The 27,946-nt window shown below is 43.3% G+C and overlaps 2 protein-coding genes across 8 annotated transcripts in view; both read right to left on the bottom strand.

Moving 5' to 3' along the window:
* The window catches only part of LOC122543613 (type 1 phosphatidylinositol 4,5-bisphosphate 4-phosphatase-like), a 34,102-nt gene extending 32,715 nt beyond the window's left edge, over positions 1-1,387 (bottom strand). For all 6 annotated transcript variants that reach the window (XM_087974788.1, XM_087974786.1, XM_087974791.1 and 3 more), the window contains exon 1: positions 1,260-1,387. In XM_087974788.1, coding sequence (XP_087830914.1) covers positions 1,260-1,386 — 127 coding nt within the window. In that variant the 5' untranslated portion in view covers position 1,387. The remainder of the gene's footprint in view (positions 1-1,259) is intronic.
* An 8,256-nt stretch (positions 1,388-9,643) lies between these two features.
* Positions 9,644-27,407, bottom strand: LOC122548082 (scavenger receptor cysteine-rich type 1 protein M130-like). Of its 2 annotated transcripts, none has more exons than XM_087974784.1 (12): positions 27,271-27,407; positions 22,913-23,230; positions 20,048-20,365; positions 18,488-18,805; positions 18,347-18,403; positions 17,943-18,260; positions 17,783-17,824; positions 17,496-17,597; positions 15,958-16,065; positions 14,261-14,352; positions 12,688-12,810; positions 9,644-10,049 (listed from the first exon to the last, which is right to left on the bottom strand). In XM_087974784.1, the coding sequence occupies exons 1-11, from the start codon at positions 27,356-27,358 to the stop codon at positions 12,718-12,720; spliced, it is 1,854 nt and encodes a 617-aa protein (XP_087830910.1). In that variant the 5' UTR covers positions 27,359-27,407; the 3' UTR covers positions 9,644-10,049; positions 12,688-12,717. The 2 variants fall into 2 exon arrangements, with proteins under 2 accessions (XP_087830910.1, XP_087830909.1); XM_087974783.1 differs by having other exon boundaries at positions 14,239-14,352; positions 27,271-27,406.
* Positions 27,408-27,946: the final 539 nt, after the last annotated feature.

Raw genomic sequence — 27,946 nt, 5'->3', positions numbered from 1 at the left:
AGAACAGCCTCGGGTTCAGTAAGAGGGTACAGAACATCTTTACCTAACCCTCGCCATATATTGACATGTATACAGCCCACCCACCCCAGGCCTTACTAAACAATGCCCATCCAAGAGCTAAGCCTAACAATGGCATTATGCCACAGGAATACACCACACACTCACCTGCCTCTTCCCTACGCCCTGACATATACGTATTTATGTTACATCTCTCCCAAACCCCTGCCCCATTCATCTGCAGCCCCCTTCCCCAAATCAAGGATGCTGCCTAACAATAGCCTGTAGCCCCAAGGTCCCACACTGCCCCAGGACAAATACCCCACTACCTGCTCATCCAAATATATCAACATGTGTGCGCATTACCCCATCCTTTGTCCCCTGCAAATACTCAATGAGCTGCCCCATCATGAGGCCCAATCTAGCAACAGCCTCTGGCCCCACACTCTCCCAATCAATCCAGGGTTGAATACCCATCACACCTGCCCCTTCCCATATACTGAAAAACATAAATACATATATTACCAACCTTCTCGTCAACCAAAGAATCAGTGAGCTGCCCCATCCTAGGGGCCAGACTAGCAACAGTCTCTGGCCCCAGGCTCTCCCATTCACACCAGGGATTAATACCCTCTCAGCAGATCCTCGAAATGTATTGACACAGATTTAAATATCTTACACCACACCAGCCCACCAAGACGAGTGAGCTGACCAGTCCCGAAACGTTGATTTCCCTGCTCCTCGGATGCTGCCTGACCTGCTGTGCTTTTCCAGCACCACTCTAGTCTTGACACTAATCTCCAGCATCTGCAGCACCCACTTTTGCAGTTGGGCAATAGCCTTGGGTCCCGGGGTCTCCCACTCACCTGCACCTACACATATACTGACAAACATGTATATACATATTACTACCCCTGCCCACAACGATTCAGTCGGCTGCCCCATCCCAGGGACAAGTCTAGCAACAGCCTCTGACCCCTGGGTCTCCCACTTACTTCCAGAATGATTACCCCTCCTGTATACTGACAAACATGCATACACATATCACAACCCCTGCCACACCCCCACACCCCACATAAGACTGAGCGAACTGCCCCGTCCTGGGGCTCAGCCTAGCAACAGCCTCTGGCCCCTGGGTCACCCACACTCCCACCCCCAAGGGGTGAGTCCCCCTCTCACCTGCCCCTCCCCATACATTGATATACGTGCGCATATATTTATCACAGGCCGTTCCCAACAGTGCCGCCCCCCGCCACTCTCACCTGCCCCCATCCCGGCGGCCGGCCTAGCAACAGCCTCTGGCCCCAGACCCGGGGTCTCCCCCCCGGGCAGAAGGGGGGACTTCTCGCCGCTCTCGCGCTCCCCTCCTCCTCCTCCAGCCGCCGCCATCTTCCGGGGCCTACGTCTGACGTCAGCTCGCACCTCACTGCCACGCCCCCTTCCGCGTCGCCTGACGTCAACTCCCACCGCCGCGCTCCGCCCCCGTTGACCTGCGTCTGACGTAACCGCGGGCTCCCTTAAAGGAACACCACCCGTGTCGCGCCACTGAATTTGTGTCCGCTGACAATAAATACCCCCATCTTGGGTTGGGTTGGGGTGGGGGGCGGGGCAGAGTTGACTAAACTGTCCCAATTCGTTGTTTTATTTGGGCTGGGGGAAGACTGAAATCATTCGTTTCCAAAGGGGGAGGTGGGGAGTGTATTGTAGGTGGAGGGGCATCAATGAATCTTCCTCCTTCGGGGTTGGCACACGTTTGGGAAAGGAAAAGAGTTTCGGGGGTCAGAAAAGTGCCCGCACGAAATTAAAATCAGTCCCCAGCTCCTCCCTCTCCCCCCACGCCTGTCCCACTCCTATTCGCTCCTCACCCTCTGCCAACCCCCTCCCAAACACAGGGAGTTGGTTCTGTGACACGATGGGCTGAATGGCATCATGGTGAATGTGCTGTGGCTCCGTCTGAAAGAATTGATGAAGACCTCGCTCTTATTCTCTCTCTCACACCCTCTCTCTCTCTGTCTTCCACTTTCTCTGTGTCTTTTTCTTCTTGTAATTCTCTCCCTGTTGCCTTCTCTCTATTTCTCTATGCTGTCCCTGGGACCTCACCACCAGTACCTGAGCTCCCTTCCCGCACTGAAAGTACTGATGAAAATCTCTCTCTCTCTCTTTCTGTCTCACTCACTCACGCTCTCTCTCACACAGTCACTCATTTCCTCTTTCTCTCTCTCTCTCACTCAGTCCCTCACTCACTCAATCTCACTCACTCATCTCTCTCTCACACACTCACTCATTTCCTCTTTCTCTCTCTCTCTCTCACTCAGTCCCTCACTCACTCAATCTCACTCACTCATCTCTCTCTCACACACACTTGCTCAGTCTATCTGTCTCTCTCTCTCTCACACACTCAGTGAGTCTCTCTCTCTCACGCACGTGCACACACACACAGACACACATACACACACGCTCACACACAGACACACACACAGAAACACTCATTAACTGTGTCTCACTCTCTTATCTGGTCTCTCTGCTGTCACTAGCCCACCACGTCAATGCCAAATAACAAAAACCAAACTACCCTATTCCCATTTGACCTGCATTTGGTCCATAATCTACTCCTCCCTGGCATTTTTTGTGCTCATCCCAGATGGTTCTTAGATTTTCTCCAGTGTACCTGCCTCCATTATCCTCTCAGGTAATACAGTGAATATATCTACCACCCTCTGGGTGAAAAATACTTTTCTCAGGTTTCCTCAAAATACTTAGTCCCCACTCATTACATGTATACTCTCTGATCTTTGACACATCTGCCATATGGGAGAGATTCTCGTAATCCACTCTATCTTATGCCTCTCATAATTTTGTCTACCTGAGTGAGATCACCCCCTCGACTTCCTCTACACCAAAAAGCCCAGCCTATCCAGTCTCCCCTCTTAATTGAGACCTCCAATTCCAAGTAACATCCTGGTGGGATCTCCTCTGTACCCTCTCCAGTGCGCTCACCTCCTTTCAGGAGTGCGGTCACCAGAGCTGCACATTACTGATTCATCACCGGGAGAAGGTGGGAACTGCAGATGCTGGAGATCAGAGCCAAAGAGAGTGGTGCTGGTAAACCACAGCCAGTCAGGCAGCATCCGAGGAGCAGGACAGTCAATGTTTACAAGTATGCACTCTTCATCAGGAATGCGGCCACATTTCTGATGAAGGGCTTATGCTCAAAATGCAGTCTCCTGCTTCTCCGATACTGCCTGGCCGGCTTCATTTGAGGCCAAAACAATTTCGGGTAACGTTTTCAAAACTTGCTCCAATATTCTAGGTCGTGACTAATGATGGCTGAAATAACTGCACAGACGCTGGTAGCCCATCACCGAGTCACCCTTTGTTCACACATGGAGAGCCCTTGACACCGATCCAACTCTCAGAGTGAGCAGGACCCCTGACACTCCTGTTTATTTTTTTTTCTTCTTTTTTTTCGTTTTTTCTGCCCTTACACTCCGTTTTTTTAATTTAACTCCCACACTACCGCCTAACTGCGGTAGTGCTTATTTTTTTCCCCAGCACCCATGGTGTGTGTGTGCAGGTGTGAGACACAGTGAAAGACACAAAGTGCACGAAACTTTATTCAAATTCCACCACCAGGAAGATAGGAAAACACCCGGGTGGCCAGTGACAAACACTGCCCTTCACATCAAAGGGCAGTGCTGTGTGATCAAAACAGTGAAGGGGAGGGGAGGGACTAAATCAAAATAGAATTGGAGGGAGAAATGATGCACTCCACTCCCTGCGGCACCCACCTCTCCCTGAACAACTCCAGGGTGTTGGTCGACACCCCGTGCTCCTTCTCCAAGGACACCCGGGCTCTAACGTAACACTCCTGTTTATATCTGTCGGCCAGGACTCCCTGATTGGACCAGATTAACAGCCCCAGTTAGGGAACTCATATTCTATGGGGTCCACCGGGTTGACCCTGACAAAAGGTAAGCATCTTGTCTGAATTCTTCACCAGCCTATGTGTCTGTGCTGACACCTTCGGGGATTCCTACACTAAGGTCCTTTTGTTCCTCAGTACTCTCTAGTGATTTGCCATTCATTGTGTATGTCTGTCACTTGTTAGACCCCCCACCTCACACTTGATGTCATAGAGCTGTACAGCACAGATACTGCTGTCCAACTCGTCCGTGCCAACGAAATATCCTAAATATATTACTTATCAGCATTAAATTCCATTTACCATTGCTCTGCCCAGTCTACCAGCTGACCAATACCAGATTGTGGCCAGATATCATCCTCCTTACTATTAGCAACAACAATAATTTTCTCCTCACTTGCAACCTATTAGTTATACCTTCGGCATTCACATTCAAATTGTTAATGCACATACAGTCATAGAGTCATAGAGATGAACAGCATAGAAAAAGACCCTTCATTCCAATTGACCAACCAGATATCCTAACCCAACCTAGTCCAGTTTGCCAGCAGTTGGCCCGTATCCTTCTAAACGCTTCCGATTCATATATCCATCCAGGTGCCCTTTAAATGCTGTGAGTGCACCAGCCTCCAGCATTTCCTCTAACTACTCATTCCATACACGCACCACCCTCGGTGTAAAAACGTTGCCCCTCTCATGCCTTTTATATCTTTCCCCTCTCACTCTAAACCTACGCCCCTTAGTTCTGGACTCCCCCACCCCAGGGAAAATACTTTGTCTATTTACCCTATCCATGCCCCCTCATGATTTTATAAACCTCTATAACGTCACCCCTCAGCTCCTAATGCTCCAGGGAAAACAGCCCCAGCCTGTTCAGCCTCTCCCTATAACTCAAACCCTTCAACCCTTGTAGATCTTTTCTGAACCCTTTCAAGTTTTCCACCATCCTTCCGATAGGAAGGAGACCAGAATTGCACGCAATATTCCAAAAGTGATCCGGCCAATGTCCTGTGCAGTCGCAACGTGACCTCCCAACTCCTTCACTCAATGCTCTGAGCAATGAAGGGAAGTGTACCAATCATCTTCACTATCATAATGAACAGCAAGGGTCCCAGCACTGTGGTACACCACTGCTCGCAGGCTTCCAGTCACTAAAGGAACCTTCCAACATTACCCCTTCCTTCTTATCTGGAAGCCAATCATGATAAAGTTTGCTACCTCACATTGACTCCCATGGGGTTGTACCTTTTGGACCAGCCTTCCATCTGAGATTTTATCAAAGGCTTTACTGAAGTCCAGATATACCACTTGAAATGTAATACCCTTACCAATGTATTTAGAAACTCTTTTACAATTTAACAAAGATACCCAATTAGTCAGACAGGATCTCTCGCTAACAAATCCGTGCTGACTATCCCTTGCAAATCTTTTCTGAGCCCCTTCGTGTTCCGCCACCTTCTTCCTGCAGCAGGGAGTCCACAATTGAACGCAGTAGTCCCGAACTGGCCTAGCCAAAGGCCTGTTCAGCCGCCACATGCCCTCCCAGCTCCCATACTCAATGCACTGTCCAATAAAGGAAGGCATGACAAACACCTTCTTCACTGCCCTGTCTACCTGCGACTCCGCTTTCAAGGGGATTGAATCAGCTTCAGCAAAGTAGGGGTCCCGAGTATCCTTTAGGGAAGGAAATCTGTCAGTGGGTGCAATTCAATGTAGAATTGAAGGGTCTGCGATTGGGAGGGGGGGTAGGTGAGAGTGGGAAAAGGTGTGGGTGACTGGCAAGGGGGGGGGCACTCAGAGAGGGGAGAACCAGGTTAAGTGCCAGTGCAGAGAGGGAGCAAGACTAGGGCTATCATAGAGTTAAAAGGCACAGTGCACAACAGAAACTTATTGATACAAACCTCGGAACCACATCACAGATTACCATCTGTCACAAACCACAAGTATTTCCAACAAGAAAACACTGGGAGTGTTTGGCTGAGTCACGGATTGCAGACTGTCATAACTAGAACATTCCAGAACCCAGAATGGCTGAAGAGATCTCAGATTTGAGTCAATCTTTCTTCTGATGGCACTCCCCCTGTGACTTTCCGCACTGTAACAGCTCAGGGTTGAACCACAGACAACATATCTAAATGGTCATGATTTGGAGATGCCGGTGTTGGACTGGGGTGTACAAAGTTAAAAATCACACAACACCAGGTTATAGTCCAACAGGTTGAATTGGAAGCACACTAGCTTTCGGAGCGACACTCCTTCATCAGGTGGTAGTGACTATCACTTGATGAAGGAGCGTCGCTCCGAAAGCTAGAGTGCTTCCAATTCAACCTGTTGGACTATAACCCGGTGTTGTGTGATTTTTTTAACTGTCTAAATGGTGCGGAACATCATGCAATCTTCGGCCAACATCCTTATTTCTGACCTTACAAATGGCTTTTGTCCATTTGTCTCTCTTGGTAATCCCACTTGATTTCTGTCATACCATCTTCCTTTTTGTGGGATGATTTTGCCATTAGGATACAGGGAAGATGTAAGGGAGTAGTGATCATAATTCTGTCCGTTAAAAGTTACTTAAAATGGATAAGGACAAGAGCACGCCTACGGGAAAGTTCACTGAGACAATACTAGGCAACAGAGCTGGGGAATGTTCATTAGGGACAGGTTTTTTTTTGTGGGTAAATCCACATCTGGCATGTGGGAATTTTTAAAAGGCTGGTTAATTTAGATTTCAGGACCAGCATGTTAGTGTAAAATTGAAGGATAAGGACGGTGAGATCTCAGAACTTTGCATAACAAGAGAAATTGCGAGCTTAGTCAAACAGAAAAAAGGAAGTGTACATAAAATTTGGGAAACTGAAGTTAGACAGAGACTTTGGAAAGTACACAGAAAATCATAAAGAACTCAAACAAGGAAGTAGGACGGCTAAATAGGGCCATGAAATAGTTTTGGCAAACTGGATGAAGGAAAGTCCCAAGGGAGTGTATACGTATGTAAGGGGCAAGAGGGTAGATGGGAAAGAGGTAGGTCCACTCAATGTGTGAAGCTAAAGGGATTGGGCGAGGGCCTTACTGAACACTGTGCATCAGTATTGGCAAAGGAGGAGGATGTGGGGATGGTCATTCAAAGCAGGGGTATGTTGATATTCAAGAGCATGCAAACCCTGAAGAAAGGACGACGTGTTGGCTGTTTTGGAAAGGATTAAGGTTGGCAAGTCTCCAGGACATGACGGGATCTATCCCTGAATGCTGAGGGAGGCGGGTGAGGAAATCGCTGGGGCTTTAAGTCAAAGGAGAGGACTGGCAAATAGCTAATAATATTCATTTAAGAAGGAGAAACCAGGAAAGTACAGGCAAGTGAGCCTTATTTTACAACTGTACATTCCAGCGCAGTACCGGCCCTTTGGCTCTCGATGTTGCGCCAACCTGTGAAACCAATCTGAAGCCTATCTAAACTACACTACTCCATTATCATCTATATGTTTATCTAATGCCCATTGAAATGCCCTTAAAATTGGTGAGTCTACTCCTGTTGCAGGCAGGACATTCCATGCCCTTAATATTCCCTGAGTAAAGAACCTACCTCTCACATCTGTCCTATATGTATCACCCCTCAATTTAAAGCTATGTCTCGGCGTGCGAGCCATCACCATCCGAGGAAAAAGGCTGTCACTGTCCACCCTATCTAATCCTCCTATCATCTTGTCTAATGTTAATGGAGAATTATTGGAGGAGATTCTGAAGGAGATAAGGATTGTTTTGAGGGAGTGGCAAAGATGACTGATGAAGGCAGGGCTGTAGAGGTTATCTGCATGAACTTTGGCAAGGCCTTTGTCAAGGTCCCTCATGGCAGGCTGATACAGTACAAAATATGAAGTCACATAGGATCCGTGGTGAGCTGCTAAGATGCGTACAGAACTGGCTCAGTCACATCTCAGGGGCAACGTCACCCGGACAAAGCTGTGCTGTGTCTACAAAGACATTGTTTCAAAAAGGACATAATTGTGCAACCTGAGAGATTTACAGGCTGAAATGATTGCTCCGACAAAATCTGCTGTTTGACTAGTGGCATGGGGAGGCCACCAGAGGGTGGTATTGTATCACTTTAAATAAACGAGACCCATTGGAGACACATGTCGACACACAGGCATGAACACATAAAAACACATATGGAAACACACATCAACCTGACCATCATCATTGTACCACTTTAACCATAAGAGATAGTAGTATTTAACCCCATTTCAACAGTTTCACCCAAAAACAACAGAGACCCCACTGCACAGAGACAGAGGCACTGACCTGCTCTGTGTACCATTTACTTTGCTTCCCTCTGTCTCTCATTACCTCCTTCACAATGCCTGTCCCTCAAACTATCACCCCACAAATTGCTGTCCCTCAAATCTTAGCCCACAGTTCATATCATTCCAAACCTTCCTTCCTCCCGAATTTTTGCTTCTCCAAACCCCCTTCCCAAGTTTACATGCACCACAAATTTGGGCCCATCCAAATAATTGAATGCCGCACTGCCCCCCCACCACCCCCATCACACTTTATGATACCTTGCCAATTTTATGCCAGACTTTGCGCAGGGTCCCACAGCTACATCCTGCTCAGCTGGTGACGTTGGATTTTCAGAACGGTGAGATTCTGGGTGGTCTTGTGTTTCGTTTTATGCACACTGAGAGTGCGCACAAACACTGAAGGGCCAAAATATTGAAGCAACCAAACAGAATTATTTACATGACAAATCATACTGGTTGCACGTGATAGACAGAGTTAAGGATCCCATAACCAACGGATCAGAGAACAAAGAACAACCAAACAGAGCAACAGGTCCTTGGGCCCACCTAGACTGTCCTGACACATGATGCATGTCTAAACTGAATACCTTTTCTTTCTATGTTGTCGGTATCTCCATAGCCCCTGCCTGTTCATGTATCCGTCAAGATTGCTCTTAAAAGTTTCTATTGTATCCCACTCCACCACTTCTCTGGCAACACGTTTCAGGCACTTACCACCTTCTGTGTGAAACAAAAGCTGCCTCTCACATCTCCTTTCACCTTCCCCTCTTTTACCTAAAACCTATTACCACACCCTCACCCCAATTGACATTTCCACCCGGGTAGAAAAAGACTCTGGACACTTTATCCCTGCCTCTCACCATTTTCTAAAGTTCTATTAAGACCCCCGCCAGCCTCTAATGTTCAAGTGACAACAATATAAGTCTGTCAAACCTCTCCTAGTAACTAATACCCTCCGAAACAGGCCACATTCTGGTAAACACTCTCTGTAGCCTCTACAAATCTTCCACGTCCCGTTGGCTGTGTGGCCTCCACACATGAAAACAACATTCCAAATGTGGTCTAACTAAATTTCGACAGCAAGCAACCTGACTTGAAACAATCACTATCTGTGCCCTGACTGGTGAAGGTAAGCTACCAACCGCCTTCTTGATCACCTTACCATTGTGTTGCGACTTTCAGAAGCTGTGTGCCTGTATGCTCAGATCCCTCTGTATGTTAATGTTACTAAGATTTCATAGTGGAGTGTGTAGTTCTGTCCTGCATTCCGCCTTCCTAAATACTCACACAAAATTACACTCGCACCCATGACACGGTTACACACTCACAGATTACACCCGCAAGATGTCACTCACTAAAACTCACACACACTGACTGTGGCACTGACATCAACAAAGTGACACAGAATCCCAACCCATATATTTAATCACCGCATTTTTATTGATGAAATGCAAATTACGTTGTACATCAAGTGTATGAAAAAGCAAAGCACTTACACATGCAATTCCGAAGAGAAAAACCTCATTCATAAATGATAGGGCCGTCGCCCTTAAGAGAGAGTCAATTGATCCATGAAGTGAAATGAATCATGTGATTAACCAAAACAAAATCTCGATACACTCTGTCTGCTTCCCGTTTAACAACACACATGATCAAAAGGAAAGAATACTAATGAAGGCAGTTCAAGACAAAGCACATGGTGGCGAATTACAATCAATTACAGCAGATACTGAGAAAAACATTCGGCATTTGGTTCATGATAGTAGATGCCTTCTCGCAATATTCTGTGCCTCAGGACGCCCCATGTTGAAATAGACTTTATTATTTATCTGAAACGGTAAAGAAAGTAGTTTGAGTCCACTTGAAGACATGTCACCTGTGACTCGCCTGACAGCCTGAGAACTGTGAATCCCTAGTGAAACGTTTCACTCCAAGGTTTGGCGAAAATGATAATGTCTGTCTCTAAAACATCAGGCTGACCAAAGGACATATTGCAAAGGGGTCGCTGATGGGTCTCTGCATCTGCCCACTCGGCTGTTTGTAAAGGAAAGCCTGAAATTTATCTCGAACAGGAGCAGAGAAGTGGGCAGCAATTATCCCTCGGACAATACTTATTCTACGATTGACAATCTCACTGAACGTGTTTTACAGTAACCATCACCTTCTGATCGGTGAGGGGTTATCTGCTGGGTATACCTTATCCTAAATTACAGCAGGGAGGATATTTCTAAACGTACATCACTGGCCATGCGTGATTGTGCACATCAGGTGGTGATGAAAAGTGCAACATTAAGACAAATCCTTTGTTCCTTTCCCTCTGGTAAAACAATTTCAATGATCGCTGTGACTAGATAACATTTTCTCAAGAGTTAGAAAGTGCCCATTACAAATAACCAGAGGAAAGATATGAAAGGGACATAAAGGGCAATTTTTTTACGCAGTGGCTTGTGAGTGGATGGAATAAAATGCCAGAGGAAGTGGTGGGGTCTGTTACAATTCCAGCATTTAAAAGGCATCTGGTTGAGTATATGAATAGAAAGAGTTTAGAGGGATATGGAGAAAGTGAGGACGGCAGGTGCTGGAGATCAGAATCCAGAATGTGGTGTTAGAAAAGCAGACGAGGTCAGGCAGCATGCGAGGAGCAGTAGAACTGACGTTTTGGACAAGAGCCCTTCACCAGGAATGAGGCCTCATTCCTGATGAAGCACTTTTGCCCAAAACGTCGATTTTCCTGCTCCTCACATGCTGCCTGAACTGCTGAGCTTTTCGAACACCACATTCTCGATTCACAGAAATATGGGCCAAATGTTGGCAAACAGGTTCAGATTAGGTTGGTTTCTGGTCCTCATTGACGAGTTGGACCGGAGGGTGTGGTTCTGTGCAGGACCGGAGGGTCTGGTTTTATGACTATAACTCTACAGTCAATGAAGCCGTGCACTCTGTGAAGATTTTCAACGTTACATAATGCCCAATAAATTTCACAAGTTTGTGCACAGCCAGATCATTTTCTCCGCTGCATCAGAAATATTGGAGCTAAAAGGTACAGGGGGTCTTAACAGTTAGATGCGTCTGCTGCAAAATTTGGCATCACACTTTCAGTCCATGGTAACACTGAAGGCATGGTTGATACGTGAGCTCTCCGCAGACAAAGGATCAATTTCCTGAAAGGACATCAGAGTAAACGCTGCAAGATCATCCATAGCATATGCTGCCTGGGGCTGAGATGATTCAAGTAAGAATTGGCACCCCTCAGACCTGTCCAGGAAACTGGACAATGCTGATCGTGTTCATGAGGATGGCGTGACCTTGTCAAAGGATGTATGCTAGACGCATACAATCATATAGCAGAGAAGAGGCCCTTCGGCCCATGGAGTGTGCACTGTCAAAAATCTGCTACTTCTGATATTCGTCTGAAGTTCCTGCAGTAGACCCATGGCTTTTAATGTTAGAAAACTGCCAGCACTCAGGCAAGTTTTAAATGTTTTGAGGTATCTCGCCTCACCTAACACAGAGACAGTGCATTCCAGTAACCCACCACCCTCGAGGTGGTGATCAGTTTCCTCAAATTCCTTCAAACCTCCTGATATTCTCTTTTAAATTATGTGAAACTAGTCATTGACCCTTTAGTCAGGTTGATAATGATGATCAAGGTTTGTTTAATGATTTTCACAATCACTTCGGATTTTATTTGACAGTGTGTTCAATCCGACATGTTGAAGGACAGAACTCTGAACAGCTAAATCAACGAAAAACAACCTCAGTGAGGCTGGGGAATGAAAAAGAGAATGATTCAAGTTGGTCCCTGGGGAGGTTAGGAACATTGGAGTAAGTTTGATACAATGGCCTATTGGAAATGTCGAAAATGGCTTATCAACTGATGAGGTAGTCTGGTTTTTAGTACAAGGACACCCATGGACTAGAGACAGGTATAACATTCAAGCTGGAAAAGCTCATTCATCTTCGCCAATTGATTTGAGAACGGTTACACAGAATGATCACATCAAACCCAGCTCTCTTTGACTTTACAAATAAAACCCATTGGCTCTGTCTTCCCAGTGAGCAACAAGAACTACAACATTAAAAACACGGACCACCTAAACCCCCAAGTTCTATATTTTCCAATCAGCCAGTACCTGAATTCATTGTACACTGGAATGATATGGACAGTCAATCTCACAGTAGCTGAATGTAGAGCTATGAAAAGAGCTGACAAAAGGCAGTGTCTGACCAAAATCAAAGTATTTCATTTGTTAAAAAAGGTAATTTTTCAATGTGTTGACATTAAGATCCTATCCAGGAAGACCACACTTTCTCAGTAACAGTTTCCGGGGACAAGACATTGATAGTTTTGAATCTTGTTCTGCAATTTTCAGTAAATGCAATATCACTCGTAGAATGGAAAGGGATGAAGACAGTGTGGACACACAAATTGGTGGTTGTGATGCGAGAGACTGGAATTCAACTTACTGAGCGAACAAACACCATTGTCAGCATTTGTCAGTGCGGGGGGTTCATCAGGATCATTGTCCAATTGTGACTGGCCATCCTGAGATTCAGTCTCAATGTCATCGTAACTGCCATGAATTCGATCTTGGAGGAAAACAAATGATTATCTCCGATAGAAATTTTAACACACGACACCAAGAGCGAGAAGAGAAGATTCGTCCTAGAATCCAGCATTAATGCTGCAACGTGGAATTCGAAGTGAGGTTTTTTTTTTTCAGAGGAGTTCAACGTAGGAGGCATGTGCAGAGATCAACAGCAAATTAGGTCTGCTTTATCTCTAAATTAGAAAGGTAAGTGGAACCACCAAGGTAGGAAACATTTCAAAACCTAATAGTTAAAGATGAACTACCTCCAATTTTTGGACATTCCAGCTCTCAGGGACATAATCTATGACATATCAAGAAGCAACTCAAAAGGCGTCATGGAAGAAGAAAGGCTGAGAGGAATTTCGAATTGTCTTCCTCTCAAAACAGTTATTTTCAGATAAAGTGTCATTTTTAAATATGAGACAGATTAGATGTTTTTGTTCAATAAAGTCCAGAAGGTATTTGGGCCAAAGGCAGGTATCTGTATTGAGACCACACAACAGCCAGCCATGATCTCACTGACTGTGAGAACAGGTTTCAGGGGCTGAATAGCTTATTCCTGTGCCCCATCTCTATTTGTTTCCTTCCAGCCGAGGGCACTGAGGGATAGATGTGATTAAGCTGCAAGGAATTACGAAGGACGCAATTAGTGTAGACAGGATGGAACTTTTCTCTTGGGAGGGCGAGGTCAAAGATCAAGGGTATGGATTTCAGGGAAAGGGTGGAAGAATGAAAGTTTTTTGAGGAAACTTGTGTTCGCCTGGAAGCTGTTTGGTATCTGGGAGTCTCTGACAGCCAAAGCATTATAATAAAAAGATCCTCACTACATGTAAGCAGTATTCAGTGGTACATTTGTGCTTGAAGGTCACACAAAACAATGAAAAACGTGCGGGCAAATGGAGTTGGAATAGTTAGGTAGTTGATTTTTACCGGCGTGGGCTCAATGGACCATGCCTCTCTGACTCCAATCCAGCAACATTCTTTGAAATTAACATTGCTCATGTATGAGAGGCTTGGGTAGGAGAAATGGCAAAGTCTTTTCCCTGGGTTTGGGGAGTCCAGAATGAGAGGGCATAGATTTAGGGTGAGAGCGAACAGATATAAAAGAGACCTAAGGGGCAACATTTTCACGCAGGGGGTGGTATGATTATGGAATGAGCTGCTGGAGGAGGTGATGGAGGCTGGTACAATTGCAACATATAAGAGGCATTTGGATGGATAGATGAATAGGAAGGGTTTGAACGGATATGGGTCGGGTGCTGACAGTTGAGACTAGATTGGTTTGGGATATCTTGATGGCATGGACGGGTTGGACCAAAGGGTCTGTTGCCAAGCTGTACATCTCTATGACGATGACTATGTTTGGATGGCAGAGAGAGAGAGTGAAGGACAAAAGTGAACTGACAGAAAATGAACTCATACACACCCGAAGTACTGTTTGCATTCACCTCAAGATTTTCTGATCCTGGATGATTGCCACTCAAGCCATGGCTGGTGTAGTATTCGATGTGATTAAGTGAATCAACGGAAGCAGAAATTACTAAAAACAGAAATGGAGAGTTATTAGCGGGTTTAATGTCAGCGTGAATGCACGTCCCATTAGATGTTTGATCAAGCGAAATTACTTCATACAACACGTGGTGAATCTGTAGAAAGTTTTGTCTCAGAGAGCTACGATTGTCAACTAAAACAGCGATACAGAGGTTCTTGATAAGTGAGGGGTTTAAAATGTTCCTGGGAAGGCAAGAGAAAGTGGTTGAGAACATGCCTGCCATGACCAAAAAGCGGAGCAGATTCGAGGGGCCGAATGGCCTAATTCTGCTCGTGTACCTCTTTGTCTAATAGTCTATGGTGCTATGGTTTATGATCTTAACTGGAGCATCGAAGTAGAAAACATAATCCTTTCATCTTCTCTGCAGCAATAACTGGGATATTTTCAATTGCGAGCTGTACTAGAAAATCATTCAATACACACATTTACTCAATTTCATTACAACTGCAATCAGAAATGAGAAACAAGCTTTCGTCCTTAAATCGTGGAAACAATTTCACAAACAGTCCGTTTAATGACTTAATTCTCAAGTCTCCCAAGCAACTTCTTTCTGTCTGGTTCGCCTTTAACCGTTCTTAAAAGTGTAAAATAATGCACATTTCTTGAATAAATTAAATATAATACCACGGTTTTGTTGACTGGTATATGCCATTTGTGTAAATACTTTCATTCGGTTTTTTTTCTCAGTATTATTCTCAGTTCGTAAACTTATTCAATCATTTCAGATATGATCAAGTGATATTCCTTCTCAGATTTATCGTTATGATAATTAAAGCAAGACCAAAACATTTAGTTGCGACCTTAATTTCACCATCTGTGTGATTTAACTCGTTTATCATCAACAGGTTTAGTCGGCAGTATTGTCCATGCACCCTCCTCTGGTGGAATTTGATAGTGTTCGTCTATCTGCTATTCTCACATTATCAGTTAAGTCACATAAATGTAAAACATCTCGTTTAATTTTGATTCTGTGCTTTATTTAATTGGATTCCAGCCCCACAGAGGAATGGCAGGTGATTGGCACCAGGTATAAGCACCGCTACACTCAACATGGGACAATGTTTATCTGTCTCCATGGATTACAACTCTGTATTTTTTCATATTTATTTGTTTATGAATTGCTCAATGGTTCTGATATGAAGTGTTGTGAAACCAACACTAATGACTCCAATTTTATTATTGTAAATTCAATCGGCGAATGATAAACTATTCACAGATTCAGATACCCGATGGAGTCTGTGGGGAACTACAGTGGATTTGGGACGTGCCATTCGGCACATACTTACCTATAAATATCAGAACTATACTTTCAGGACTTAAGGTCAACAACAATTATCATGCAGGAATTATTCCTTTTACTTTCCTCGGCATAACACCGTGGGCCAAAAGGCCCGTTCTGTGCTGTACTTTTCTATGTTCTATGTTGTATAAATACAGAGAGATCCCCCACTCACTTTTATAGATGTCTTAGCACAAAAACAGTGATTTGATAAGTAATCATGTTCATTCATTTCAATGATCATTGACAACTGGAAATTGAAGGGAGGTTCTGCTTCTCCTTGTATGGTTTATTATGAGTTCGGAAATACATACCTGCTCCATGTTTCTGATCCACCCTCTTGCCGGTGGGAATGTTCTCAATTTCTTCATAAATTCCTTGGTACAAACCAAGACTTGAGCCCCTGCCAACAGTGTAAAATTCTGTTGAAGGAAGGATTGACAGGTCAACATTTGTCGCTAAACTGCTGCAGCAATGTATGGTTATTTGTGAAGCAACATTAGTGCGAATCACTGGTTGTTCATGAAACCCAGGAATAGAGAATCTAAGTGCAATATTGACTGGTCAGTGAGGTCAGATCGATTTGGAAAAGCAAATGAACAAGCCGTGATGAATACTCATGTCTCATCAGTGTTGAAAACATCGTATATTAAAAATAGAAACTGGAATTTTGTTTGTCGTGATGTGTATAGTCAATTTTGTTTCAGTGAGGAATCGTCACTTCCACATGCACTGTTTAAACAAGAAAATGCTCGCCCACAATGACGCATGTGAGAAATAAATGCTAACTGCCGAAGTTAAAATTAGTTGAGGCAATTAACTTTTCCGTTAATTATTTTTGGACAAACAAAACATTGATGAAAACGGTGGGCGGGGGAGGGGGGGGGGGGGGAGGGGTGGGTGGGTGGGGGGGGGGTCACATGTCAATGTTTCAAACAACAGTTCTGCAAAGACAATGCTTTGACAAACAATATTTTACAAAATGGTTATAGGAACTGAACAACTGTATAGTTGTTAATATTAGTTGAACAAAAAAGTTAGAACATATGAAGTAGGGAGTACCTTAATGAAGTGATAACTATTAAATTAGTGTGCTTATTTGTACGAATACGTGTAAGCTGCACGTAATGCAATTTAAACATATAGGAGCTGATGCATTATATAATTCGCATTGACCGTCATTGCCATCTAGTGGTATAGATGGCAATGACGGTCAATGCATTGCCATCTGTACCACTATACCAAACAAATGCATTGAAATGAGTGTAAAAAGTGTACAGGTGTCATCTGGTCAGACAAGACAGCCCAGTTGTAGGCTGACTGAGATGTGAACTTAATCCTCTCCCGGATCTTGGGTTCTAGTATCAGCAACCCGCAACTGATGAGCTGTAAACGAAAATTAACTGATGAGAGAGCAAACGTCTCAATGAAACTTCAAGGCGCATTGATGCCATAAATAACTTGTTTTGGAAATGAAATGCACAGATTAACTGAAAGATAAGACAGATTCAGTTTTTACTTTTGTTTCCCATTCTTAACTATGTGGGACAAGTCCATTTAAAAGGTTAATTCTGCTTCTCTTTGCAAGTTTTTGGGGCCTTGATAAATATTCAATGCTATTTTGATTTGGTTTTAAGTTTTACTTACTGTGTTTAAATATTTTGCCTTTACATCAAAGTAAAGATTGCGTGTTAGTAGATAATGCTCTGAAGGAAACAAATGAACAAAAAAAAGGTCTCGTATTCATCACCATTAAGGACAAGTGATGGAAACGTGGAATGGCAATGTAATGATCCAAAACCATTTGGGAATAATAAAAATAGCTCAGTATTAGCTCACTTGCGATGCTTACCTTTCACTTGTAATTTCCTCTGCATTACCACCAGTAATACGAATACCTCACAGGTTAGCAGGACTCCCAAGGTTATGCAGACGACAATAGGTACTTCCAGCCCTTAAGGAGGAGATGACAAAGAGATTTATCTTAGATAAGAGCTGCCTTGTGTGATTGCAAAGAATCCATTAATAAGAAAACACTGACATTAGCTTCAAAGTCGTGCAAGTGCCAAAGGCATCAAGGTTACTCATCAGAAATGTAACGATAACAGAAACATTAATAATAGTTTCAATCATAAATACCTCCAGGTGGTGTTGAAGGGGAAGTCTGCAACAAATCGGATTCTGAGGGAGAGAGTGTACAAATATTCATGAAGGTTAAATTGACTTTAGGAAGACAAATGGCGGCACTGACTTGCCACAATAATGATAACTGGTCGGCACTAGTCAGCATCTTGCTTACCAGAACAGATCACACTGGCAATTTCTTTGTAATTGCAGTGCCTTTGAGCTAGTGCTGGGAAGAGACAGTCAGATAGAGAGGATTCACCTCCCTTACACTTCACGTCATTCTGCCAGATCACATCGTTACCCTGGGGGACAGTGCGCCCTCCTCGGGCCGAAAGAGCGAAGCCACATCCCAACTTTCTGCAAACGACATTGGCATCAGTTATATCCCAGGAATCACCACACACCGAGCCCCAGCGTGTATCACACATGATCTCCACTCTCCCAGAACAGTTGCTCCTCCCTCCATCCAGGCGCACGCTGTTTTGCCAATCTGCGGCACAGAAGTGATTATTATTGAATGCAGAATAAAGCAGAAAGATCGGTCCAAGAGTTAGCACATTCATGATGATAACGCACCTGATTGTCGACGGCAGGAATGTGAGCTGAGAGGCTGGTCTTTTATTTCATCGCTCCCTGAAAAGAGGAGAAAGATGCTGGCTCTATTAGTAATCAGTGTTTGAAATGACACTTGAATATTGAGAAGGTTTGTCGTGTTACCTGAACAAAGGACACCTGCATCTTTCCTGCCGTTACAGTTGTGTTGACCCCATGGATTTCTCTGACATTGCCAAAGGGATGACTCGTGTGATGTACAATCAATCTCACCGAGCCAAATAGGTCCCGTTCCTGCTCCAAATAATTTATTGTCATAACTAACATCCACCAGGACACCACAGTGCAACTGTTTACAAATAACTGCAGCATCGTGGAAATCCAGACTTTCCGAGCACACCGTTCCCCACGTCTTATTGTAGAATACTTCCACTCTCCCCTCACAGCGATTCTTTCCATTCACCAGCCGCATCTCCTTGTGATCTGTTCGTACAATAACAGATTGCCAGGTTGATAGATTGTTTATGTCTTCCATTCATTCCCATGTCTCTCCTCTGACATTCAACTCAGGTCTTGTCAATGAATAAGGTACATGAGAATCCTCACTAAACATTTGGCAGAAAGCACGGACATCTAAAGGAGAAGCAGGGCAGAAGATGCAACATTCACGGAATTTCAAAAGACATCCAAACAATGTGCTGGTAAAATCTTGAAAGGATTTAGTTTCTGAGGTTGGAGCCAGACGAAACTGACAGCAAATAGAAAGTCTGAGGTCAAAGTAGATTTTCAGATTCCAACGAGTGGAAGTGGTGATCCACTGGGAAAGGGGCTGATATAATGGCTGTTAAATATTGAGGTGAGCAATTTGGATTTGGTAACCCCAAGGCAATTTCAAACACTCGGATTCGCAATCCAATAGGAAGTATGGTTACAGTTCAAAAAATCACGGACAAAGCAAGTATACCAGAATAAATGGCCAGTATGTGTGCCCAGTGCGTGATGTTTTTAAAAAAAGGTTAAGTCTAAATTGGGGAATCTGGAAGAAAGTATAAAGAGGACATACACTGAAGGAAAATTAAGAATCAATCCGATTTAGAGCCGCAGAGCGATCGAGGGATACACAGACAGGAACCACAATGCTCATCGCTGGGTACAAAACTGAAGAACATGACTAACAGTTTCTCTTCAATGCACGGTTTGGAATATTTTGGAGAATATTCACTTTTCCCAGAATATTGACAATGGACCATTAATGATGCTTTTCATGCAGGGATTGGCATGCACTTGAACTAGGAATATACTCCAGATTAGATTCCCTAGTGTATGGAAACAGGCGCTTTGGCCAACAAGTCCACACCAACCCTCTGAAGAGTAACATACCCAGACCTTTTCCCCGACCCGACATTTACCCCGACTAACTCATCTAACACGATGAGCAATTTAGTGTGGCCAATTCACCTGACCTGCACATCTTTGGATTGTTGGAGGGAACCGGAGCACCCGGAGGAAACCCACGCAGACACGGGGAGAATATGCAAACCCACACACAAAGTTGCCTGAATCCCTAGCGCTTTAAAGCAGGAGTGCGAGTGCGAAACACTGAGCCACATGTCGCACTAAGTTCAATTGCTATCTTTGCTGCACATATTCCCTCACTCCCCACACAACAGTCCATAAAGGCTCACACCAAACAAAAAGGTGAATAACAATATGGCGTGGCCTTACCAGAGCACATAATTCTCACATCCTCTTTATGAGAACAATCGTCTTGGTGACCCAATTGTGCTGAAGGACATTCCCAGAGAAATGATTCATTTCCAGAACACTTCACATCTTTCAACCAAACTGGGCCTGAGCCCGGTTCATACGAGGAAGGAAGTGACATATCCATTACGTGCCCACAGCCCAGTTGTTTGCAAACCACCTCAGCGTCTATCATATCCCAGGAGTCGTCACAAACTGATCCCCATGTCCCATTGTAGTAAATCTCCACTCGACCTGCACAAGGGCTTCCACCATCTGACAGTCTTAACTGGATATGCTCTGTTAGATTAAAAACACAGAATTTTATACTTTCAATACGCACTCCCTTCTTCATTTAGTCCAGCAGAGTATATTGATTCGTGTAATGCTTAACCAAGGGAATATGCAATAGAATGATGAAGGAGTTTGCTAAAGTATACTGGAAGCAAACACACTGTGGTGGGGCTGTTGATGGACAGTGGAGGAATTTCAGAGCAGTCTTTCAAAATGCTCATCAGTGAAAAGGAAGAACTGCTGGAAAGGAAATAATCAGTCATGTGTCTAAGGAAATCAGGAGACTATCAAATTGGAAGAGGAGGCACACAAAGTGACAAAGGTCAGTGGGAAACTAGAAAACTGTGAAAGCATCAAAGACCGACAGAAAGCCACAAAAATGGCTTTAAATTAAGCAACATATTTAATGAGACAAAAATTAACCAGCAATGTAAAGACAGATCGCAAATGTTTCCTTAAACACTAATAACAAAAAGGAGTCGCTAAATTGAAAATTGGTACTTTTGAAGTTGAGAGGGAGTGTTTAGTCGTGGGATATATGAGGAAATGACTGAGGCATTGAATTGGTATTTTGCCTCGGTTTTCACAGTGGATGACACAAATAACATGCCAGTGAATGAGAAAGAGACGAAGTTAGGCAACAAGTTAGGAAACAATCAGTACTACATTATAGATAGTGTTGGGCAAGCTAAAGGAGTTCAGGGTACAGAATTCTCCTGGCCCTAATGGAGTGCATTCCAGTGTACAAAAAGAGATATTGTGGATATAGCAAATACATTTATTGTAATTTTACAAAACTGAATGGGCTGTGGGGCAGTTACAGCAGATTGGAAAACAGTAAATGTGACGCCACTATTTAAAAAGGGAGGTAGACAAAAGATGGGGAATCTTAGACAGGTTAGCTGAACTTTTGTGGAGGGGAAAATGCTTGAGTTTATTTTCAAGGAAGAAATAGCAAGGCATCTAGATGAAAATTATCCCGTTGGCATTGGTCCATGAAGGGTAGTCAGGGTAACCATTTGTTGGAGTTCTATGGAGACATTACAGACACAATGAAGAACAGGGACCCAGTAGGTGCATTGTATTTAGATTTCCAAAAGGCATTCAAGATGGTGCCGCACAAAAGGCTGCTGCACAAGACAAAGATGCAATCCATGACGGACAATGCATTAACATGAATAGTAGATTGGTTAACCAACAAGAATCAAAGTATGGGGATATATGAGTGGTACTCTGGTTGGCAATCAGGAACGAGTGGTGTGCCTCAGGGATCAGAGTTGGGACCGCAATTATTTGCAATTTACATCGTTGATTTTGAGCTGGGGACCACGTGTAGTGTGTCAAAGTTTGGATGTCAGCCCAAGGTAAACAAACACAGACTGTCCAAACTCTCCATTATTTGGAAATGTCAGCCCAAGGAAGATAATGGAAAGACTCATCGCCAGTGCGGTGGTGCTGCTCCAATGTTGTGGCTTCCAAAGTCATATTCACTAATCTGTCTTTGACCAAAATGGAATTAAATAAAGTTTCAGTGTGACTCCCCTGCTCTTATTTTAATGTATTGGACAATAAAAGCAAATATTCCATATTCCTTCTTGACCACTTTAACTACCTGTCCCTCTACTATAAGGATCTATGGGACATACCCATCAAGTACACGCTGATGTTCGCTGCTTTCAAATGTTCTACAATTCATCAAAGAGTACCTTCCTTTGCTTGTCATGCCCAAGTGTGTGTCCTTGTACTTATGTAAATTGAATTCCATCTACCACTGGCTAGCCTGTCCGACTATCCATCTATTTCCTTCTGTAATCGAACTCTTCTCTCCTCAGTATTTAGCAGACACCTAATTTAAGGTTAATTTAGGAATTTATGATCAACCCTCCAACATTCATTCTGAAACCATTTGAACATTTCGATATTTTCCTGTCCAGCTGATCATTCAGCATTCTTCAGAAATTTGATCTCAACCCAAACATTTCTTCCTGAATGACATTCATCTAAATCAGTCATGTGGCCATCATTGCCTCGATATTTCAACATTTATCTCCAAGTATCTAGTCTTCAGTGTTTCCGCACCAGCCCCTAAATTCACATCCATTATTGATGCACTACGTCTCATATGATATCAGTGTCACTATTTCACATCTCAAAACAAGTGTTTTACAAAAACATCCGTCTTCCAGTGAATTATCTAATTCATTCATTCTATTCTTTCCGTCTTCCCAGTACTGCAAAGAATCAGACAATCCTTTCGACTAATTAAAACCTCTGTTGATCGAAATCAAGGTCTTCCAAACACACAGTTCTCATCTTAATTCTACCCTCTTCCCCTACTGATAACTCTCTCATGTGTCAGTTTTTCTTTAGGATTATAAAATCTTTGCAACTTGAATCTTCCAAAAGCAAAGTTTCAGTTGCTCACACCCATTCATCTGGCCCACGCCTGCTTTCACCTGGACTAATACTGAACAACGTGTGATACACATTCTCAGGAGACAGATATCTGTTTTGATAGTTCTGAGCAAGGTCTTCTGTCTAGCGTCTTCTTACCTGAACAGAGGATGACGACGTCACTGCTGTCAGCGACAGACGAATTCAATGGGCCTGAGATCCTACAATCCCGGAGCTGAGATTCCTGTCCATGACACTGGATATCATGCACCCACGGACGACCATCACTTTCCTCGTACTGTGAAGACTTATACGTTTCTAAGGCATGACCGCATCCCAGCTGTCTGCAAACCACGTGAGAATCATTCAGATCCCACAGGGTGTCCTGCACTCTGCCCCAGCTTCCATTATAGTAAACTTCAACTCGGCCATCACAGCGGGTTTCCCCATTCACCAGTCTTGGCCACCAATTTTCATCTGCAACACGAAATGTATTTAGAACAACTGTTAAACTGAATTGAAACGTTCAAGAATTAACAATCACAAGTAAATGTACCATTTTAAAAAAAAAACTATTTTATCATGGCTTATCCGATAGCTTTTCAGACAGTTTCATTTTTACCATCGCCTTTCTTTTCCAAACATTTGAGAGAGATATGGAGGAAAACGTACTGTTGACATGGAGCAAAGGTGAAATGAAGTGAATTGTCAACAAGTCATGATGGATTTTGGGAAGTGTGCTGATGGGAGCCCCGAAGCAGTGAATTGAAATCCTTCCTGCCTAATCTCTATCCGTCATTCCTAATTGATTAGATATTGTCACAGGCAACTTTTGTGATGATTTTCCTCAATTCTGCCAACCTCACATTTGTTGACATGATTGTTCTGATGTTGCAAACTCCTGATCTGCTGCCAATATATTCGAATATTTCTATCCAAAAAGATTTCCCTCAACGTAGCCTTACTGGAAACTGAGTGCATTCATTGTTGGCATTCCCACTCTGGCCAAATTTAAAAAATAAAACTATCCCCTTGCTCGCACATTTCAAGACAAGATATTAGACTTGGAAAGGTGTATCTGCAACGATTTGCGGCTAGTTTAATGATGGTGCTTTCCAACATCTATCCCCATTAGAAACAAAATGTGGGTACAGAAAGACATAATTTCCCAATGATATGCTGATCAAATTGGAAAGGATTTCCCAATAACTTCCATCGTCCTCGGTCAACTTCATGTGTGCACGATTGCACAACAACATAGAACATACAACATACAACTGAACAGTACAGTAACAGGTCTTTCACCCCTCGATGTTGGGCTAGACTTTTATCCTATTTTAAGATCAGACTACCCTTCATGCTCTTCAATGTACTAACTGCCATGTGCCTATCCAAGAGTCGCTTAAATGTCCCTAATGTATTTGACTGTACTAGCACTGCCGGCAGTGCATTCCTCGCATCCACCACTTCTGTGTAAAGAGCCGACTCTGCCATCTCCCCTAAGCCTTTCACCAATCACCTTAAACTTATGCTCCCTGGAATAGACATTTGTGCCATGGAGAAACGTCTCTGGCTATCCACTCTATCTATGCCTTTCATCATCTTGTACACCTCTATCAATTCACCTCTCATCCTTCTTGGCTTCAATGGAAAAAAGACCTCGCCTCCTCAACCTTTCTTCATAAGACATACTCTCCAGTACTGGCATCATGCTTGTAAATGTCCTCAGCACCTTCTCTAAAGCTTTAACATCTTTCTTATAATACGCGACCAGAACTGAACACATTATTGTCTTCTCTCCACACTATCCAATGGACAATCCAATGATATTTCACTAAAATGTGATAATGGAGAACAGTTCTGAATAAGGATCACTGGACTCGTAATGGTTACTCTGATTTCTCTCAAGAGTTGCTGACAGAGCTGCTGAGTTTCTCCAGCAATTTTGCTCATATTTCCCCGTGTTCAATTTGGAAGTGAAGCCTTTCAATCCACAAGCAAGAACTGAAGCATAACGGTGTGAGTCATTGTAATGCATCACACGAGCTGCATCTGAAAATGAATTTCCCTATTTCCTGCATTGTTCCGAATTAAGGAATTCTTTTCATGTTAACAATCAGTTCTACAACATAATGTCGTACTCCCGGACCTCATTTAACTTTGAACATTTTTGGATATTCTAACCGGCAATTACGTATTTTGCAGAAATGCTCTTCTCCTTTTAGTTAGACGTTCAGGCGCATGAGTATGCATGTACCCCTTCAAAAAATGAACATTGAATAAGGTCTTAGCTGGGAGGGCGTGTTCCCTGCTTCATTTCACTCTCTGCTCCTCCGGTCTTCATCCATAAATCCTAACTTGATCAAACATCGAAACTCTATGCTTGCCTGTTGACGGAAATGAGGATCCCATTCTGCACAAATTCTTTTGAAGGGAATTACAAAAAAAAGCATTCTGAGAAAAATAAAAATTGACAGTCGCTATTTGAAAGGGAGATTGAATGTCCCAAACTCTTGTGGCAAAAGAAGGTGGATTATAGATTTTTGAAATGTGAGTACTTTACTCAGTCGCAACACCTCTGACAGAAAGCATGTCTTTTCTCTATCAATCAATTCATCCTCCTATTTACATGCCAATGTCTTTGAAAAATATTAATAACGCATGCGGTTTCTGCCTCGACACTTGTCACTGTTCCGATGCTACCTGATCTGGGTTGATTTGGTAGCTGCTCTCCCCTTAGAGAAAGATGACTGGTGGCGATTTAACCTGATGGTCTCCATTCGTCCGGTGAGTAGAGAGCTAAGAAGGTTAGGAGCTCCATGGCAATTTCAGATTGTGGGGGTAATGGAATAACGCTTTTGGTATTGCCATGCATCACAATCCAGCTATTCGGACAACTGAGCTAACCGATCCCAATCAGGGTGCTGCAGTACAGGCCAATCGATCTCCTGTCATATTACCTCAGAATCCACTCATCTTGTTTCCCTCATCTTGTGCTCCCCTCTGTTTCATGTGCATGTTTTACACTTCAAACATTTAAGTATATTCGAGAAAGGTAAATAATTCAATTTTCAAATTGAATATCAGAAAGGAGAGATTATAAAGAGTCATGTGGCGTAGTATGTGGCTGTGGGTTTCTGTTTTTTGTAAAGCGGAGCAAGTTTGCATTAAGAAACAGGGTGACATTTAAAAATTAGCTAAGTGTGCCAGATATCGAGAAGTTGAAACTATTAATTATGGCAGATACCAACTTTAGAAGGGCATACAGTGCACAGACAAGTGGTATATAAATCATATTGCAAAATATGTGAGGGGGGATGTTTTGGCAACTTGGAAGATGACGTGCAACATATACTTTCAGATGATCACCTTTTCATTATTCACTTATTGACGAAGTGCAGTTAAACAGAAGAGCTTAGTGCTTCATGAGCTGTGACACTTGAATTTGACAGTATATGTGGCTGAGTAGCTGGGAATGCAATTTAAATTTAAGTTTGCTGATGGAGTGAATTGGAGACGTTATGGTGATTGTTATCCAGTTGTCTTTCAACCGATAGAAAAGCATTGCGTTCCAGCATGTGCAACACATAATTCACAAAGGGTGGCATGGTCCTTGGGGAGGTGAAGGCGAGCAATATTCAAATACATGTATGAACATGCTTCTATTTTTGACACGAATATATTGGACAGGTCGTAGATGGTCTTGAATTTAAGGATGTGTAACAAATGCAGGCATACGAGAATATGACTACTGGAGGAAGGCAGGTTAAAAAAATTGCTCCCGTTAGCTGGTCCTCAGAAAAATATTGGGCAAAAATGTTAAGGCTTGTGGGAAAAAGTGTCATGCACATTGGAATGACAGTAAATCAGACAGTGATAGTATAGAAACTATTATCAAACCCACAATGGCATGAAGGCAAGATAAACTCAAACAAACGTCAAAGATCAGGGAATCAGCTGGATCACCTTTGGCTCCCCTAACAAATCCAGAATAAGATGGTTAAATGTATGACCAAGCTGATAGATTTCAGACGGTAAGTCATTGTGAGCCAGAAATTCTTCCTGGTGTAATTGTTTCAAAGATTGATGTACACTTATTTCAAACAGTTTAGATAAAAAAAAGTTGTCCAAAAATCTTTTCGGGGCAGGGAATCCTCAAGAAAATCTATTGGCTTGTCAGATATCTAATTGTTTGATATTCATTGTATATATCTACATTGACCAGTGCTTAATGTTATCGTCAATGATCGACTTTTAGACAATTAAAACAATAAAATATGGTGGGTGCAGACAGTTTGCAAACTCGCAGAAATCTCATCAATACAATAATAAAGATTTCGAAGCATCTTAATTCCCAATACTTGTGTGTCTATTTTACCATAGTACAATTCGTGCAAGGCAGTATGGGAAACCAGGAGGATCAGTTTAGATTTGACACTTTTAGAGCAATGCCGCCAATGCCAGCGCCAACACTTTAACAAACATTAATCTTTTTTTTCCATTACATCCATACTCACCAGAACATATCAGGGTAACATTGTTGTGTCCACTGCAATCCTGGTGAGTGTCTGAAGACCAAAGGGCACTTTCCCAGCTGAGTCTCATTGCCCGTACATTTAAAGATCTTTGAACCCATGAGCACAGTACTCCCTCCAGAATGAGCAGAGCTCGAAAGAGACATGGCCACTCCACAATGAAGCTGCGCACAGACCACATTGGCGTTTTTCAAATCCCAGTCAAGACCACACATTGTTTTCCAGGTGTCACCAAACAGGACCTCTAGTCTGCCGAAACATTGGGAACTTCCTTGGATCAACCTCGGAATGATGTGGTCTGAAAAGAAAAACATTGAATCGGAAAAACGTTCAAACAATACGAACTCAGATTATTGAATGATGAACATTCATTTGATTAATAGCAGATCTGGCACATTCTGATATGAGTTGTTCCATCAATCTGTGTGGCTTCGTAACCCTGTCGACCACGTTCATGTTCATTCCCCAGAATCCTGACCCTCAGCTGTTTGAGTTAACATGACTTCCAGCCAGCAAATAAACGATACAAAGTGATTGTGCCATCCAACACAATGTTGAATCTCATTAAACATTGATTTGTAAGTCTGATAGTTCCAGCGGTGCAGCTCTCTCAATGTGGCTTTAAGTGACATCACAATGGACACCTGCCCTGCCTCTT

This window comes from Chiloscyllium plagiosum, unplaced genomic scaffold (genome assembly GCF_037043375.1).
Source record: "Chiloscyllium plagiosum isolate Xiang-an unplaced genomic scaffold, Cpla_swu_hap1 HiC_scaffold_27, whole genome shotgun sequence".
Taxonomy (NCBI): Eukaryota; Metazoa; Chordata; class Chondrichthyes; order Orectolobiformes; family Hemiscylliidae; genus Chiloscyllium; species Chiloscyllium plagiosum.
Note: the sequence above shows the minus strand (reverse complement) of the source record. Positions and strands in the feature narration are given on the sequence as shown.